Here is a 17,271-nt window from a genome sequence, read left to right as displayed (position 1 = left end):
GAATGGAGGGACGAATGGGACGTGTCGTCTTCAGCGATGAGAGTCGCTTCTGCCTTGGTGCCAATGATGGTCGTATGCGTGTTTGGCGCCGTGCAGGTGAGCGCCACAATCAGGACTGCATACGACGGAGGCACACAGGGCCAACACCCGGCATCATGGTGTGGGGAGCGATCTCCTACACTGGCCGTACACCTCTGGTGATCGTCGAGGGGACACTGAATAGTGCACGGTACATCCAAACCGTCATTGAACCCATCGTTCTACCATTCCTAGACCGGCAAGGGAACTTGCTGTTCCAACAGGACGATGCACGTCCGCATGTAACCCGTGCCACCCAACGTGCTCTAGAAGGTGTAAGTCAACTACCCTGGCCAGCAAGATCTCCGGATCTGTCTTCCATTGAGCATGTTTGGGACTGGATGAAGCGTCGTCTCACGCGGTCTGCACGTCCAGCACGAACGCTGGTCCAACTGAGGCGCCAGGTGGAAATGGCATGGCAAGCCGTTCCACAGGACTACATCCAGCATCTCTACGATCGTCTCCATGGGAGAATAGCAGCCTGCATTGCTGTGAAAGGTGGATATACACTGTACTAGTGCCGACATTGTGCATGCTCTGTTGCCTGTGTCTAGGTGCCTGTGGTTCTGTCAGTGTGATCATGTGATGTATCTGACCCCAGGAATGTGTCAATAAAGTTTCCCCTTCCTGGGACAATGAATTCACGGTGTTCTTATTTCAATTTCCAGTAGTGTATAAAGACTTTGAGGTTTGCCACTGACATTGTAATTCTGTCAGAGACAGCAAAGGACTTGGAAGAGCAGTTGAACGGTATGGACCGTGTCTTTAAAGGAGCATATAAGATGAAGATGTCCGCCTGCTTAGCTGGGTGATAACATGCTTGCCTCCCGTGCAAGCGCACCCGGTTTCGGTTCCCGGCCGGGTTGGAGATTTTCTCCTCATCATTTCATCCTCATCACCGGCGCGCAAGTCGCCCAATGTGGCGTCGAATGAAATAAGACTTGCATTTGGCTGCCGAACTTCCTCGAATAGGGACCTCCTGGCCATGTAAAATTACAGACAGTGCCATATGTAATTTTACTTATGTTCTAAACAGGCTTATGTCTGTTAAAGATATTTTATTCGTCTTGACACAGCCGCTAAGATATTTTTCATTTAATTAGTGTGTATGACTTCTGAAGAAGGCTATATTTTCTAAGCAGAAACCATGGTCAAGGTTTAAAATAAACATAATTTAGTGCAACCGAGGCTGTTTTTCATTCGAGACAATTTCGTAACGGTTGCTGTTGTCGCTGCCATTATGGAAATAATGAATAATCACTACCCTCTTTTTGTGTGATCCTTTATTAGTAAAAGGGCAGTAAACTGACGAAATATGCGAGGGAGAAAGATGCAGATTTATTTTTTTGTACTGTTAAATAGGCCAACTAATTTACAAGGTTGTGTATGATTAAAATTATTTGCAGATCCTTGGTATGTACTTACAGTTATAAGGATTTAGAATGTGATCCTACTTTGTTTGCTACTCCAAGCAAAAATTTTTTAATATCCATGTTCTTCAGTCTATGACTATTCCTGAAAAATGTGGCACCTCCTCGTCTGTCTATTTCTTTAGGTAACTGCATTTTGTAATTTTGAATTTGTGAATTGATATCTGTTATCAGTAACGCATTCAGTAAAAAATATTGAGAGACCTCAGTAAAACTGATCCCAAAATGTCTTTAAGTTTTGCATTATGGAATTCCTGTACAGCGATTTTTAACAAGTTAATATGCAAAATGTTGCATAACATATAAGATTTCTGATATTTGGGCTGTGGAGTGTCTGTTATATGTTTATGTAATTTTCTGAATAAGAAATTATTTGATGATTTTTAGTTCTTCAAATGTAACTGCATCAGCTGAAAATGTTTTAAAAGCACCAATTACAGAGTATATCTAGATACACTGAGGCATAGTTACAGTAGTTTGTGACTTGGACTCTGAAGCATGGTGCAACTCTGCAGTTTTCACATTACAATATTAAAATTTTATGCAGAGAAACTTCCAGCTTTTGAGTGATGGTTATGAAGACTGGTTTACATAAATGCAAGTACCACACAGAGAACACACCAGAAGAGACCTATAAATTGGTTGCAGTATACTCTGCTCATTGGAGTTTCTAAGAGTGGGGAAGGTACAGGATGGGCAAAATAAAACTGACCCAGAAAATATTTCATGCACCTTAAGATAGGCAGTACAACTTCTATCATTTGTCCCATGTGAGGAAGATGTAATCCGAGTAGCGTGTCTTAAGGTCCATGAAATTCTGTACTGTACTGAGGAACAGAAAATATAGTCGAAATACGTCTTCTTAGATACAGGGTTGGCCAAATGAAATTGACCTGATAAATTTTTTATGCACCTTAAGATAAGCAGCCCAGCTCCTACCATTTGTCCAATGTGAAGAAAATGTAAGCTGAATAGTCTGTCATAAGACGTATGAAATATTTACCAGGACAATATCATTTTTCCACCCTGTATATAAAAAGACGTATTTCGACTGTATTGTTTGTTCCACAGTACATATTCAACAAATGATATGGCTACTTTTTATACAGGGTGTTACAAAAAGGTACGGCCAAATTTTCAGGAAACATTCTTCACACACAAATAAAGAAAATATGTTATGTGGACATGTGTCCGGAAACGCTTAATTTCCATGTTAGAGCTCATTCTAGTTTCGTCAGTATGTACTGTACTTCCTCGATTCACCGCCAGTTGGTCCAATTGAAGGAAGGTAATGTCGACTTCGGTGCTTGTGTTGACATGTGACTCATTGCTCTACAGTACTAGCATCAAGCACATCAGTACGTGGCATCAACAGGTTAGTGTTCATCACGAACGTGGTTTTGCAGTCAGTGCAATGTTTACAAATGCGGAGTTGGCAGATGCCCATTTTATGTATGGATTAGCAATAGCCGTGGCGTGATACGTTTGTATCGAGACAGATTTCCAGAACGAAAGTGTCCCGACAGGAGGACGTTCGAAGCAATTGATCGGCGTCTTAAGGAGCACGGAACATTCCAGCCTATGACTCGCGACTGGGGAAGACCTAGAACGACGAGGACACCTGCAATGGACAAGGCAATTCTTCGTGCAGTTGACGATAACCCTAATGTCAGCGTCAGAGAAGTTGCTGCTGTACAAGGTAACGCTGACAACGTCACTGTATGGAGAGTGCTACGGGAGAACCAGGTGTTTCCGTACCACACGCAGCGCGTGCAGGCACTATCAGCAGCTGATTGGCCTCCACGGGTACACTTCTGCGAATGGTTCATTCAACAATGTGTCAATCCTCATTTCAGTGCAAATGTGCTCTTTACGGATGAGGCTTCATTCCAATGTGATCAATTTGTAAATTTTCACAATCAGCATGTGTGGGCTGACGAGAATCCGCACGCAATTGTGCAGTCACGTCATCAACACAGATTTTCTGTGAACGTTTGGGCAGGCATTGTTGGTAATGTCTTGATTGGGCCCCATTTTCTTCCACCTCCGCTCAATTGAGCACGTTATCATGATTTCATACGGGATACTCAACATGTTCTGCTAGAACATGTGGCTTTACAAGTACGACACAACATGTGGTTCATGCACGATGGAGCTCCTGCATATTGCAGTCGAAGTGTTCTTACGCTTCTCAACAACAGATTCAGTGACCGATGGCGTGGTAGAGGCGGACCAATTCCATGGCCTCCACGCTCTCCTGACCTCAACCCTCTTGACTTTCATTTATGGGGGCATTTGAAAGCTCTTGTCTACGCAACTCCGGTACCAAATGTAAAGACTCTTCGTGCTCCTATTGTGGAGGCTGTGATACAATACGCTATTCTCCAGGGCTGCATCAGGGATTCCATGCGACGGAGGGTGGATGCATGTATCCCCGCTAACGGAGGACATTTTAAAAATTTCCTGTAACAACGTGTTTGAAGTCACGCTGGTACGTTCTGTTGCTGTGCGTTTCCATTCCATGTTTAATGTGATTTGAAGAGATGTAATAAAATGAGCTCTAACATGGAAAGTAAGCGTTTCCGGACACATATCCACATAACATATTTTCTTTCTTTGTGTGTGAGGAGTGTTTCCTGAAAGTTTGGCCGTACCTTTTTGTAACACCCTGTATATTATGACTTTTGAACATTAGTAAGTTCTGCACCTCCCTAGAGAAAATATACTGCATGTGTGTACTTTATGAATAACAGTCCATCAAATGACTGTTGTTATTTTCATTTACTTAAACTTATTTCAGAGCAGAATGTCCACCTGTTTTTTTTGTTTTTTTTTTTTCAAAACTCAACGGAGCGTTTCACTTCGTTTTGAAGTAGTTACACCTGTGATTTGCAGTCTGCACTAAAATACAATCAATACACCGTCTTTCATAAAATATTTATCTTCTTGTATATCTGTGAGCCCAGTGCAATTATTAGGAAGTTAGTAAAATGAAATATATGAAAGTGCTTTGAAGGAATATTTTATGTATAGTGTTTTATGTGACATTTCCTTTGTAAGTTAGTATTCTTCATTTTCATCTTATGAGTCCATATATTCTGACCTCGCTTTTAGACCTGAGAGCTGTGTACTTCAAGTTCTAAGACTCAGTTTTGCTTCTCGTATTTTGAAAACTACCAGGATATTTCTGCTACTTGCTAACCAAATCTAATTTTGGAAAAACCTCCAGCGAAGTTTGTTAAGGATCCCATAGTCAACTTCTTCCTGTTATGCATTTCTTTGTAAGAATTGCCACACTGAAATAAATAAATGTGTTCCACTTCTTAGCTGTTTGATGGAAAGTTATTCACATGCTGTGAATTTCCACAGACGTTATTTTAAGTTCACGTGCTTTGCGTACAGTTCATGATAGCGAACTTTCGTTACAGACAGGGAATGTCACCAGTTAAGCAATGGTACGTTCTAGGAATCATTTCACCGATATCTCTATTTTGTGATCCATATTTTTATTATTACTACTTTGTTAAATATAGTTAAACCGACACAATAAATACATTATTTACACAACAGCAAAACATCATCGATTTCTGTACTTTCTTTTGAACATGTATCAAAATGTCAGTCTACTGCACGGTGCAGTATTTAAAGCTCTGTCTCACACGCACATAATAAATTAATCTTTGGCATTGTAATATTTAAATAAATAATTATGAGATGCTGGAAGCGTTCCTTGGAATAATATGAAGATTATGACTTGTGATGATGACAGGAATGTGGTCACCATCTGATGTGTGGCTACGTGAGGACAACACTCTGAGGCTCTGTAGTCGTCGTCATGCAGATACCCATATGGTATATCCCAACATCTGTAAAGATAAGGATACTTTCAGCTTTTTGGAATATTTTAAAAACATTATTTGTCAAATTATATGTAATACAACAGAAAAAATGTAACAACTAATCAGACACTGCATTAATCATCTGCTATCGTTGAATTCCATTACTTTACATGAATCATTTCCTATAAATCCCACTGAGATTAATCTCTGGGACGTGGAAAGAAGTTAATGACACACACTTTGTAAAACCACATTACAGAAAATTGACTTACAACCAATAACATTATTTATACATCCTTGTGAATATACTATTATACAGAGTAGGAAGAGTTGACTAAAAATAATGTTTTTTTATTCACTCATAAGCGCCACTGTATTTATCTCAATGTATTTAATATGCTCTGGTATATTGAGTACATATGTAACCAACTAGATGAATCCTTTGAACGTTAGCGATAAGCCCTTTAAGTCTTTCGCGATATTATTTTGACTTTTAGTTCTATAATAATTCAGTCTACTATTTTAATGCAAAGTTAAATGTTAGCAATTGAAAAGGATATCAATAAAGGAAGTATTGTGTAACAATTGCTGCAATAACACGCTTTTTAGTGAGTTCATTTCATGAAAATTTAGCTCCAATTCTATGTAGATATAAGAATATATCTAGTAGTCGAGTTTCCCTCCAAAAGTAATCTCTTACTTATTAATGCATGAAATTAGGCACATGTCTACAAAGTGTATCAGTTGAATAAGCTCCGCCAGAAGAATGGCTGACTTCTCAGCAGCATTAACATCCAGACAAGGTGTATAGATAAAGAATTAATATCTACAGTCGATAAACTCAAGAAGTATACAAAGAACGCATTACATATGAAAGCTAGACACAACTTTGATGGACAAATGGTTGAGAAAGGGTTGACAGTTTAGTACGAGACGAAAGCTGACTCCACACAGTTAAAGGCATAATAAGGATAAAGTCAACCCTTGTGGTATACCATCTCTTTCACTCCAGAAAAACATCATAAATCGGATTATTTGACATCATAAGTAGTTATAATCAAGTATCTTGCCAGATTTGCTTGGACCGAAATGCTTCATTAAGCCAACAGTGGCGGTTTTCTAATTTCCGTTGTGACCTATTCATAAACATGAATAATACTTCATGAGCTCTATGTCATACAAGTGATCTGTGCTTGGAGGTACATCGAGTTGGCGAAGGTCTTGGTTTGGAGCTAAATGTGAGCAATTTATGTAATTGTATCCATGCTGTAATATTATTTTTCCTCGCTTACTAGTAATAAACAGCTCGTATAAGTTTATACCGTTTTGCTGTTTCTGTGAGTGGCATAACATAAAAGAAGACTACAAAACATTCTGCTGTTCCTCTGTGATATATCTGCATTAAACAGTGTGTGTAGACTATTTGAGCTACAGTAGGTGTAAGAGCCAATAATAAAGAAACATTTCTTTTTGTCATGTAGTAGCCTCAATCTCAAGAAACTATAACACGCCAAAAATTACTGAGTAAACCAGTCATAATAGCTGCAAGGTATCATATGAAAGTCTGTTATTTTGAGAAGACAGATAAAGGGCTTTGGGTCTGTCTATCTCTACTATCGTTAGTACAAGGTGGCAAAAGGAAATATGAAATGTTAAAGTAATATCATAGATAACTGCGATCTGAAAAGTAGCTGGCGCCTTTATCCCAAGCCTTCATGCAGAGTTCATCTTTTCCTACGCCAACATATGAGCGCTTTCGATTTTACTAAAATGACGATATTCCCGCCTTGTGTGTTTCCAGCCTGATCAGCCAAAGTTTAGTTCCTCTGGGCCGAGTGCTTTCAGCTTAGGTTTGTCCCCCCCCCCCCCCTCACAAACAATAAATATGTTTCTCAAACGACAATGCAGCTGAAATCTCGGCAACTTTCGGCTGCTTTCAGGCTCTGTGCGAGGGCTGCACACTCATTTGGGATGGTATATGCTGGGCATAGTGGCTTGTGTCTCTGTGGGAGAGCTGCACAGTCATCTGGGATGGTATATGCTGGGCAGAGTGGCTTTGTGACTCTGTGGGAGGGCTGTGAAGTCATCGGGAATGGTATATGTTGGGCAGAGTGGCTTCGTGACTCTGTAGGATAGTATATGCTGGGCATAGTGGCTTCATGACGTTGTGAGAGGTCTGTGAAGTCATCTGGAATGGTATACGCTGGGCAGAGTGGCTTCGTGATTCTGTGGGAGGGTTGTGCAGTCATCTGGGATGTAATTCCTGGGCTGAATAACTTTGTGACACTATGGGATGGTATATGCTGGGTAGAGTGGCTTTGTGACATTGTGGTTGGGCTGCACAGCCTTCGTCATCATGGGTGGTATATGCTAGACAGTGTGGCTTTCTGCCTCTGTGGGAGGGCTGTGCAGCCATCTGGGATGGTATATGCTGGACAGAGTGACTTTGGGACACGGTGGGAGGGCTGTACCGTCATCTGGGATGGTATATGCTGAGCAGAGTGGCTTCGTGCCTCTGTGGGAGGGCTGTGCAGCCATCTGGGATGCTATATGCTGGGCAGAGTTGCTTCGTGATTCTGTGGGAGGGTTGTGCAGTCATCTGGGATGTAATTTCTGGGCTGAATAACTTTGTGACACTATGGGATGGTATATGCTGGGTAGAGTGGCTTTGTGACATTGTGGTTGGGCTGCACAGCCATCGTCGTCATGGGTGGTATATGCTAGACAGAGTGGCTTACTGCCTCTGTGGGAGGGCTGTGCAGCAATCTGGGATGGTATATGCTGGACAGAGTGACTTTGGGACACTGTGGGAGGGCTGTGCCGTCATCTGGGGTATATGTTGGGCAGAGTGGCTTTGTGCCTCTGTGGGAGGGCTGTGCAGTCATCTGGGATACTATATGCTGGGCAGAGTGGCTTCGTGATGCTGTGATAGGGTTGTGTAGTCATCTGGGACGTAATTGCTGGGCTGAATGACTTTGTGACTCTGTGGGATGGTATATGCTGGGTAGAGTGGCTTTGTGCCATTGTGGTTGGGCTGCACAGCCATCGTCGTCTTGGATGGTATGTGCTACACAGAGTGGCTCTCTGCCTCTGTGGTAGGGCTGTGCAGACATCTGGGACGGTATATGCTAGACAGAGTGACTCTGTGACACTGTGGGAGGGCTGCACAGCCATTTGTGTGGTGTATGTTGGACAGAGAAGCTCTGTGAGAGAAAGCACTGCCCACATTATCATATGACACCTTGGCACCAAACAAGTAAATATACGTTTAAAAGGTTTGAACGGCGTTTCTTTTCGTTTTTTTGGCTTAAACTGGCCGAAAGTAGTTTTTGTGTATGTCAGTTTTTTCATGAGAACGCCAGGAGACAAGAGAATGAAATTGTTCTAGACTTCCGCAGACGCTGGGATAAGACACTGCTGTGATCTCTAGGGCGAGACTTCTTTGTAGGATGCGAGACATGAATGCGGTTTCTGGATGCTTACTGTGTAAGTGCTGCTTCGCTTCGATGGTTGAACTGGACCAAGAGTGGACAGGATGATTTCCAATCAGGTATCATTGGATATTAGGGTCCTCTCTGCGATATTCGACTTATTCTTTGCAGCAGTAATTATCTTCCCACAGTTGGTGATTCGCTAGTGCATTTCATCCCAGTGAATCGTGTGCATGTGCTTCCACATTCTTCATTGCAGTGTCAGTTACTAACTATATTATATGCAAACCTAGTGCCTCTACTCACAACGTAGTCAATTCAGTTATTCCTTTAATATTAGTGTATGTTGGTGTGTGTGAGTCTTGTAATGACTGGACTTTTACATTACATGGATAGCTAGGGAATCCGTGCAATTATTGCTGTTCATTAATTTTACAAGCTTGGCATTCATTGCACATTTATGAGCGCAATTTTTCTTTCAGTCTGTTCTGCTAACCTTACGTATCTGAAGAAATGGATGGGGGGGGGGGGGGGGGCAGGGAGGAGGGGGGAGGGCTCTGACTGTCGGAATGCCTAAATGGTATCAGCTACGGCTAGCTCATCGATACTCAACTCCATCAACCTGAAAAGGGTGGTAGTGGCATCTCTCTGTGCGCAACTTCTTAATAATCGTTGAGCAATTATTCTCTTCACCATGTTCACTTGCTTCTTATAACAACGATGTCTGGGGCTCGATCTTTACATTTGAAGACATCATTCCGTTCCATCTTTTTACGCCATCATGGCATGACCGAGAAGTTCGAACAGATGTCCAACTGTCAACAAGAAATCACAAAAATTGAATGAATCAGAGACGACATTTAAGCACTATGGACGTCAATCACAAGGAGACTACGGCTGTGGGAAAGGAATCTCACTACAGTATCAGACCTAAAACTCACAACCACCCTCGACTTCACCACTGAGATTGTAAGATTCACTAAAGTGAAGTTGTACAGGAACTGAAACCATCAGACCATATGGAGGAATAAATAACGATACCAGATTTGTTGGCAATCTTTTCCCATCGGATAAGGCTAATCTCCAAATTACCGGGCATGGGAATCAGAATTATTTTTTGTACAGTGTAAAGGTTACAGTGTCGATATGCCTTATCAACCCTAGATGCCATACAGACTTACTTCTGATGATGAGTAAGGGAATGCAACAGCAGTTTTAAATTCGTTGATGATATTTTGTAGTAACATTGCTATCCTCAGTGAAATTGGAGAAGCGTAGCAGGATCTGTTGAATGGAATCAGCATTCCACTGGATACAGATCATGATTTGAGAATAACTGAAGAAAGATAGAAGAAGTGAGGAGTAGCACAAATGAGATTAGCAACTAATTCAGTGTCAAAACTGAGGACAATGAAGTAGACGAAGAAATTCCTCCAAGCTGGAAGCAACGCATGACAGGCGAAGTAAGGAGGAGATGAAGCCGGCCGGAATGGGAGTGCGGTTCTAGGCGCTACAGTCTGGAACCGAGCGACCGCTACGGTCGCAGGTTCGAATCCTGCCACGAGCATGGGTGTGTGTGATGTCCTTGGGTGAGTTAGGTTTCATTAGTTCTAAGTTCTAGGCGACTGATGACCTCAGAAGTTAAGTCGCATAGTGCTGAGAAAGAGGCATTCCAGGATGAAAGAAGACAAATAGTATCAAATATTACCCTCAACGTCAGGAACAAATATCTGAGAAGGAACTTTTGGAGAATGGTAGAGAGTCCTGGATAAGAAGAGAATCGAAGCGTTTGGGTTGTGGTGCTGTAGAAGGATGTTCGAAATAGGACGAGTTAATGGTGGATGAGGAGGTTCTCTGCAGAATCGGTGAGCAGAGGAACATGTAGAAACGACTAATAAGACGAAAAGAATGATACGACAAGTGCATTAAAGAATAACCTCCATCGTACTTGAGGGAGCAATATATGGTAAAACTGTAGAGAAAATACAGAGACTGAAATATATGCAATAAATAATTGAGGATATTCGGTACAAATGTTACTGCGGAATCAAGGTTGGCACCACAGAGGAATTTGTAATTCGTCACGTCAGAATGCTCAGAAGACTGATGATTCTTAAAACGTAAATGAAAATTAGTGATGTTGTGGTCTTCAGTCCAGAGACTGGTTTGATGCAGCTCTCAATGCTACTCTATCCTGTGCAACATTCTTCATCTCCCAGTACCTATTGCAACCTACACCCTTCTGAATCTGCTTAGTGTATTCATCTCTTGGTCTCCGTCTACGATTTTTACCCTCCACGCTGCCCTCCATGCCCTCCAATACTAAATTGGTGATCCCTTGATGCCTCAGAAAATAGTTCAAATGGCTTTGAGCACTATGGGACTTAACAAATTCTGAGGTCATCAGTCGCCTAGAACTGAGAACTAATTAAACCTAAGTAACCTAAGGACATCACACACATCCATGCCCGAGGCAGGATTCGAACCTGCGACCGTAGCTGTCGCTCGGTTCCAGACTGTAGCGCCTAGAACCGCTCGGCCACTGCGTCCGGCGAGGCCTCAGAATATGCCCAACCAACCGATCCCTTCTTCTAGGCAAGTTGTTCCCCAAGCTCATCTTCTCTCCAATTCTGTCCAATACCTCCTCATTAGTTATGTGGTCTACCCATCTAATCTTCAGCATTCTTGTGCAGCACCACATTTCGAAAGCTTCTATTCACTTCTTGTCTAAACTATTTATCGTTCACGTTTCACTTCCATACATGGCTACACTCCACACAAATACACTCCTGGAAATGGAAAAAAGAACACATTGACACCGGTGTGTCAGACCTACCATACTTGCTCCGGACACTGCGAGAGGGCTGTACAAGCAATGATCACACGCACGGCACAGTGGACACACCAGGAACCGCAGGTGTTGGCCGTCGAATGGCGCTAGCTACGCAGCATTTGTGCACCGCCGCCGTCAGTGTCAGCCAGTTTGCCGCGACAGCGTGGACGTGAACCGTATGTGCAGTTGACAGACTTTGAGCGAGGGCGTATAGTGGGCATGCGGGAGGCCGGGTGGACGTACCGCCGAATTGCTCAACACGTGGAGCGTGAGGTCTCCACAGTACATCGATGTTGTCGCCAGTGGTCGGCGGAAGGTGCACGTGCCCGTCGGCCTGGGACCGGACCGCAGCGACGCACGGATGCACGCCAAGACCGTAGGATCCTACGCAGTGCCGTACGGGACCGCACCGCCACTTCCCAGCAAATTAGGGACACTGTTGCTCCTGGGGTATCGGCGAGGACCATTCGCAACCGTCTCCATGAAGCTGCGCTACGGTCCCGCACACCGTTAGGCCGTCTTCCGCTCACGCCCCAACATCGTGCAGCCCGCCTCCAGTGGTGTCGCGACAGGCGTGAATGGAGGGACGAATGGAGACGTGTCGTCTTCAGCGATGAGAGTCACTTCTGCCTTGGTTCCAGTGATGGTCGTATGCGTGTTTGGCGCCGTGCAGGTGAGCGCCACAATCAGGACTGCATACGACCGAGGCACACAGGGCCAACACCCGGCATTATGGTGTGGGGAGCGATCTCCTACACTGGCCGTACACCTCTGGTGATCGTCGAGGGGACACTGAATAGTGCACGGTACATCCAAACCGTCATCGAACCCATCGTTCTACCATTCCTAGACCGGCAAGGGAACTTGCTGTTCCAACAGGACAATGCACGTCCGCATGTATCCCGTGCCACCCAACGTGCTCTAGAAGGTGTAAGTCAACTACCCTGGCCAGCAAGATCTCCGGATCTGTCCCCCATTGAGCATGTTTGGGACTGGATGAAGCGTCGTCTCACGCGGTCTGCACGTCCAGCACGAACGCTGGTCCAACTGAGGCGCCAGGTGGAAATGGCATGGCAAGCCGTTCCACAGGACTACATCCAGCATCTCTACGATCGTCTCCATGGGAGAATAGCAGCCTGCATTGCTGTGAAAGGTGGATATACACTGTACTAGTGCCGACATTGAGCATGCTCTGTTGCCTGTGTCTATGTGCCTGTGGTTCTGTCAGTGTGATCATGTGATGTATCTGACCCCAGGAATGTGTCAATAAAGTTTCCCCTTCCTGGGACAATGAATTCACGGTGTTCTTAATTCAATTTCCAGGAGTGTACTTTCAGAAGCGTCTTCCTGACACTAAAATCAGTTAATTTAACTATGTTTTCTTATGATGACAGACTTACTCTTGCCACAGTACTTGGCACAGTAGACGTGGCCCGGGTTGGAGTAGGTGACGTGGTCAGTGCCACAGACGGGGTTGTACTCGTTGGTGGTGGGGCAGTTGCAGTTCTCGCGCGTGGAGCCGCTGCCGGTGGTTGTGGGGGGGCTGGCGGTGCGCGGCACGTACTCGATGGGCATGGAGGGCCGGTCGAAGATGAACAGCTCGTCGTAGTCGACGTAGGGCGGCCGCGTCTGGCGGCGTGGCTGCTCAGGCTTGGGCGTTGTCGTGATGAAAAGGGGCCTGCCCCAGCCGCCTGGGTAGCGCGTGCTGCGGCCCACCTCGTTAGCTGAGGTTCCCCCAGCCAGGAACCTGCAGACCAGTTGTTGTGTCATAAACAGAGTTGTAAAACTACTTGAGGCTGCCTTAGACTACCATATAAGTAAACGTCGATTATGGTAATTTTCCCAGCAGCTTTCGTCAGTTAAAGTCGGGCCTGTGTTACTTGTATGTTGGGTGTGTTGCATATCCATTGAGTGTTACCTCATTAGATCTACATCCATACTCCGCAAGCCACCTGACGGTGTGTGGCGGAGGGTACCTTGAGTGCCTCTATGGGTTCTCGTATTTTTCGTGGAAAGAAGGATTGTCGGTATGCCTCTGTGTGGGCTATAATCTTCTGCTTTTATCCTCATGGTCTCTTCGCGAGTTATACGTAGGAGGGAGCAATATACTGCGTGACTCCTCGGAGAAGGTATGTTCTCGAAACTTCAACAAAAGCCCTTAGCGAGCTACTGAGCGTCTCTCCTGCAGTCTTCTACTGGAGTTTATCTATCATCCCCGTAACGCTTTCGCGATTACTAAATGATCCTGTAACGAAAAGCGCTGCTCTCCGTTGGATCTTCTCTACCTCTTCTATCAACACTATCTGGTACGGATCCCACACTGATGAGCAGTATTTAAGCAGTGGGAGAACAAGTGTACTGTAACTTACTTCCTTTGTTTTCGGATTGAATTTCCTTAGGATTCTTCTAATGAATCTCAGTCTGGCATCTGCTTCACCGACGATCAATTTTATATGGTCATTCCATTTTAAATCACTCCTAATGCCTACTCCCAGATAATTTATGGAATTAACTGCTTCCAGTTGCTGACCTTCTATATTGTAGCTAAATGATAAGGGATCTCTCTTACTATGTATTCTCAGCACATTACACTTGTCTACATTGAGATTCAATTGCCATTCCCTGCACAATGCGTCAATTTGCTGCAGATCGTCCTGCATTTCAGTACAATTTTCTATTGTTACAACCTCTCGATATACCACAGCATCATCCTCAAAAATCCTCAGTGAACTTCCGACGTTATCCACAAGGTCATTTATGTATATTGTGAATAGCAACGGTCCTACGACACTCCCCTGCAGCACACCTGAAATTACTCTTACTTTGGAAGACTTCCTTCCATTGAGAATGACAAGCTGCGTTCTGTCATGTAGGAACTCTTCAATCCAATCACACAATTGGTCTGATAGTCCATATGCTCTTACTTTGTTCATTAAACGAATGTGGGGAACTGCATCACTTTCCTTACGGATGTGATCAATGTATTACTACATTACCCTAAAAACCGGCAGTTGTGAACCGTCTAGAACCTGAGTGAGGATGCATAAAGCGCTTGATAACCTATGGAATATTTTCGCTCTACATATTTATCCTCCTGTCTGCCACTTAAAACCTGAAGCCTCAATGTTTAATTAAGGGTTTATTCGAAAATTGTTTATTTGTAATGTTAAACAGAGGGATGTTGTAGTAAAGAAAATAAAACACGATTCTCCAGTTAAAACTTCCAGGCTGAGAGGCCATGGTCCTTGTATAGCACACCTCCCTGATATTGCATCTCCAACTGCATGAGGCATCTTCCGAGGTACTGAACACGACCTCTCAGCCCGGAAGTTTCAACTGAAGAGGATGCCGTTCGTGAAAGCCTACGTGGTATGACAATACGGATTTATCATACAGCGCCGTAAAACGAAATTTCCACAACAGAAAGCTAAAAAAAAAAAAAAAAAAAATCTAACATCCCTTCAATACTTTGTCGAAGTTACGTAAATTTGTTTCTGTTATTTATAAACAACTTTTGCATTTATCAGTAATAACAGGAAGGTCTTGCTTTTGATCATGCTGAAGAACGTTCTATTGAGTACGAATAACAACAATAATCATATACATGATTTGATGTTTGTGCATGTAAACTGTACGTGAATCAAAAGTAATTGCTTTGGTTACATAAAAGCATAGAAGCTAAGCGATCAACTAATTTTTATTATCTATAAAATGCAAGTTATATTGCGTAAGGAAATAAAATACACAATGAAGTAACATTGAATGATTTGTGGTTCTAATTATGTGCAAAACAAACAACCAAACAAAGGAAAAAATAAAGAGAAGTCATCAGTTCCATGTTTCTCTCTTACACATTTATTCACGTTTCTTTCCTACAAGTGTTACCAATACTACCGGTAATCCTACCATTTACTACATCATTTATGTAGTGTTCCCAAACGATGAAATAATCCACCTCAGAAACATGACAGACGATCGTGTATTGATTTTTAAGGGAAGTGTGCTGCTGTCGATGCCGAAACAAGGAATTTACAAAAACGTTCACAGCATGCACTATTTAGCAATTCCTGAAGTATTGCAAACTATTGATTCCTCACCTCATTATACGCACTTCAATTATCTGTTGTCTGCATAATTTTGTCGCTCGCAGCAATCTGTATTTATTTTTAAATGAAATCACTTACGCCAGCATGTTCTATCTATTTTCCGTAATTATATTATAAAGAGACGCTGACGAAATATGTATGTCGAGTATTAAAGTGAGAGGCTGCATACCCCATATCACAATCTTTGGAAGCAAGTTCTTTTCACGTATTAATGTTTTTGTTACTGATTACGCTGCAAACTTCGTCGTTTCATAGAAAAGATAAGCAAATCGATTGAGAAAAGAACAAACTTAATACGTAAACGTGTACGAAAAATTTTCATGCACACTGATAAGCCAAAACATTATAACCACTGTCGCCACGACGGTGGATGCCGCCTACCCTAGCGAAGGTATAGGCTGTCAATGGCGAAACCCATTTAGATAAACAACTTTCAAAAAGAGCAGATTATGTTATACAGTACCTGTGAACGATTATCCCGAAATCCGCGAAGTTTATCGAATCCATTCAGCCAACTAGATTTTCAAAATCCCGAGGTGATTGGAGTGCCCTGCCCATAATAATCGGAACGTTCAAAATTGGGGAGAGATCCGGTGACCTTGCTGGCCAAAGTAGGGCTTGGTAAGCATGAAGACAAGCAGCTCTCGCTGTGTATAAGCGGGCAGTATCTTTCTGAAATGTCACCCCAAGTTCGCTTGCCACTGAAGGGCAACAAATCGGTGCGTAGCATATCGTTCGGCTGCGACGTAAAAGACGCCATCGATGACAACCAATGAAAAAGAAATGGCTTCCAAGACCGTCACGCCCGATTGTTGGACCGTATGGCAGGGGACCGTCAGATTGGTATACCGTAGCTGTCAGAGGCGTCTCCAGACACGTCTTTGCTGATCTTCGCAGCTCAGTTGGAAGCGAGACTATAACCGAAGACTGTTCTACTTGAGTCAGTGCGACTCCAGGCTGAAGCCGTGTCTGAAGACGCCCCAGACAGCAGTGGGATACCTGCCTGACTGTCGCATGCCATTCAGCCCGACAACGAGGAGAGATGGTCTGGGGCGCGAGTTCTTTTCGCAGCAGGATCCCTTTGCTTTTCATCCGCGGTTCCCTTACAGCACAGAGGTACGATGACGATATTCTACGCACCGTTCATGGTACGTCTTACCGGACTCACATTTCAGGAAGATAAAGCCCACCAACACACGGCGAGAGTTTCTACTGCTTTGTCTTCGTGCTTGCCAACGCCTTACTTGGCCTGCAAGGTCGCCGGATTTCTCTCCAATTCAGAACTTTTGGAGCGTTATGGGCACGGCCCTGCAAACATCTCGAGATTTGACGACCTAATCCGCCAATTTGACAGAATTTGGCACTATATCCCCGAGAAAGACATCCAACAACTCTGTCAACGACAAGGCGAATAATGCTAGCACAAGGGCCAGAGGTGGGCCAACGCGTTATTAATTTGCTCAGTTTGTCACGCTCTTTACAATTTTTCTGTAATTTTAATCAATTGTTTGTCTTCGCGTGTAAATCACATCTCTCGATTTCCGTCCCATTGAA

At 43.6% G+C, this 17,271-nt stretch overlaps 1 protein-coding gene across 1 annotated transcript in view; it reads right to left on the bottom strand.

Moving 5' to 3' along the window:
• The window catches only part of LOC126282836 (uncharacterized), a 108,686-nt gene that overhangs the window by 65,220 nt on the left and 26,195 nt on the right, over positions 1–17,271 (bottom strand). Inside the window, exon 3 of the mRNA XM_049982228.1 lies at positions 13,012–13,358. Coding sequence (XP_049838185.1) covers positions 13,012–13,358 — 347 coding nt within the window. The remainder of the gene's footprint in view (positions 1–13,011; positions 13,359–17,271) is intronic.

This window comes from Schistocerca gregaria, chromosome 1, assembly GCF_023897955.1.
Source record: "Schistocerca gregaria isolate iqSchGreg1 chromosome 1, iqSchGreg1.2, whole genome shotgun sequence".
NCBI lineage: Eukaryota > Metazoa > Arthropoda > Insecta > Orthoptera > Acrididae > Schistocerca > Schistocerca gregaria.
Note: the sequence above shows the minus strand (reverse complement) of the source record. Positions and strands in the feature narration are given on the sequence as shown.